Source organism: Chaetodon auriga, chromosome 12, assembly GCF_051107435.1.
Source record: "Chaetodon auriga isolate fChaAug3 chromosome 12, fChaAug3.hap1, whole genome shotgun sequence".
In the NCBI taxonomy this organism is placed as follows: domain Eukaryota; kingdom Metazoa; phylum Chordata; class Actinopteri; order Chaetodontiformes; family Chaetodontidae; genus Chaetodon; species Chaetodon auriga.
The window spans coordinates 4,715,519-4,717,500 of NC_135085.1; the positions used below are offsets into that span (position 1 = coordinate 4,715,519).

General features: G+C 39.4%; 1 protein-coding gene across 1 annotated transcript in view; it reads left to right on the forward strand.

Annotated features, from left to right (window-relative positions):
- The window catches only part of LOC143329098 (myosin-7-like), an 11,615-nt gene continuing 9,633 nt past the window's right edge, over window positions 1-1,982 (forward strand). Inside the window, exons 1-8 of the mRNA XM_076744814.1 lie at window positions 1-53; window positions 255-293; window positions 751-959; window positions 1,062-1,205; window positions 1,295-1,451; window positions 1,550-1,577; window positions 1,663-1,771; window positions 1,878-1,970. Of these exons, the coding sequence (XP_076600929.1) occupies window positions 759-959; window positions 1,062-1,205; window positions 1,295-1,451; window positions 1,550-1,577; window positions 1,663-1,771; window positions 1,878-1,970 (732 nt within the window). The 5' untranslated portion in view covers window positions 1-53; window positions 255-293; window positions 751-758. The remainder of the gene's footprint in view (window positions 54-254; window positions 294-750; window positions 960-1,061; window positions 1,206-1,294; window positions 1,452-1,549; window positions 1,578-1,662; window positions 1,772-1,877; window positions 1,971-1,982) is intronic.

Sequence of the window (1,982 nt, forward strand, 5' to 3'; positions counted from 1 at the left end):
TGCTGTCAGCCACTGGATCCATCATTTCACTTGACAAAGGTTGACAGTGAAAGGTAAGAAAAACATCATGTGAGAAACAGCTTCACTGTGTGTTCGTGACCATTTTGAAGAATGTTTAAGATGTTAAAATTACTCTCAGTTATATATAGGTATTAGATTTCAATAGGAATATTTTACTTAAACTTTGATTTGTCTTCATTACATAATGACGTAATATGATATTTGGTTTGCTTCTGTCCACTGAATATAAATAGCACAGATCCCAATTTCCTGTGAAGTGACACACACCTCAGGTAAAATTCCCAGCTGCTTTGTAGTTTTTATTATGAAGTACAACATTTAACCATTTTTTTATTCAAAACATCTTACCTTCCTGTTGATACATGTATATGTGAGCAACAAATGAATGCTTCTTCCTATTCAAACATTAAGGAGTGAAGGACCTCTGCATGTCCCTATAACTCTAATGTTAGAGACAAATCCATTTAAGCATATCTATTTTTGTATTTGTATTAAAAAGATAAAAGGATTTAAATAATACAGGTATGTTAGTAAGGCAATGATTGGAAATATCGTTTTTTGTTTTGGGGATACAAGAAACTTGGAAACAGGTTCACTAAGTCGAATGACTTCTTTAACTGCTTTTACTAAACCTTTTTCTTATGTGTGTATTCCTTGGGTCTTATGTGAATGATTAATGGTCATGTGCAAGAGTAATTCAGGCCATGAAAGATGTTTCATTCTTGAAAGGTTAAAAAATGGGTGATGCCGCCATGGCAGAGTTTGGGGCTGCTGCTTCTTATCTGAGAAAGTCAGACAAGGAGCGTCTGGAAGCCCAAACGCGTCCCTTCGACATGAAGAAAGAGTGCTTCGTTCCTGACCCCGAGGTTGAGTACGTCAAGGCTTCCATTACAAGTCGTGATGGTGACAAAGTCACTGCTGACACTGAATTTGGAAAGGTAGATACATTTTAGATTCTGCATGCGATTACAGATTTCTACAGCTGCATTTGGTCAGATTTTGGTCAGTGTGACTGTAAAATGTGTCATTTTCTTTTGTAGACTGTCACAGTGAAGGAGTGTGATGTACACCCTCAAAATCCACCAAAGTTTGATAAAATTGAGGACATGGCGATGTTCACCTTCCTCCATGAGCCCGCTGTGCTGTTTAACCTCAAAGAACGTTACGCAGCGTGGATGATTTACGTAAGACAACTGCTAAATTGGTACATTTCCTCCATTCATGGGACAGCTCAGCATCTGAAGCCACTGTCTTCTATCCCTCAATATGGCAGACGTACTCTGGGCTGTTCTGTGTGACTGTCAACCCCTACAAGTGGCTGCCAGTCTACAACCAAGAAGTGGTTGTTGCCTATAGAGGAAAGAAGAGAAGTGAAGCGCCTCCTCATATCTTCTCCATCTCTGACAATGCCTATCAGTACATGCTGTCAGGTGAATAATCTATTTACGCTTTCATCTTGTTTGAATATTCAATTTTCACGTCATTACATTTTTTGACTGATGATGTGAAAAATCTCTTATACTGACAGACAGAGAAAACCAGTCAATCCTTATCACGTAAGTCACACAGCCAACAAAAACCTCTCCAGTTGTTATTGGTCACAGATACTGGCCTAAAACTTTCCGTCTCTGTTCCACTCAGTGGAGAATCCGGTGCTGGAAAGACTGTCAACACTAAGCGTGTCATTCAGTACTTTGCCAGCATCGCAGCTGTACCAGGTGGGAAGAAAGATCAAGCTGCTGAGAAGAAGGTCTGTGTTACATTTGTATTTCAACCAAAATATAGTTTTAAGTCATAGTGGTTTTCTCCCTTGAAGTTTTTATTTGTTAATGTCTGTTTTTTCTATTCAAAATAAGGGCACCCTTGAGGATCAAATCATCCAGGCTAACCCTGCTCTGGAGGCCTTTGGGAACGCCAAGACCATTAGGAATGACAACTCCTCCAGATTTGTGAGTGTCTGC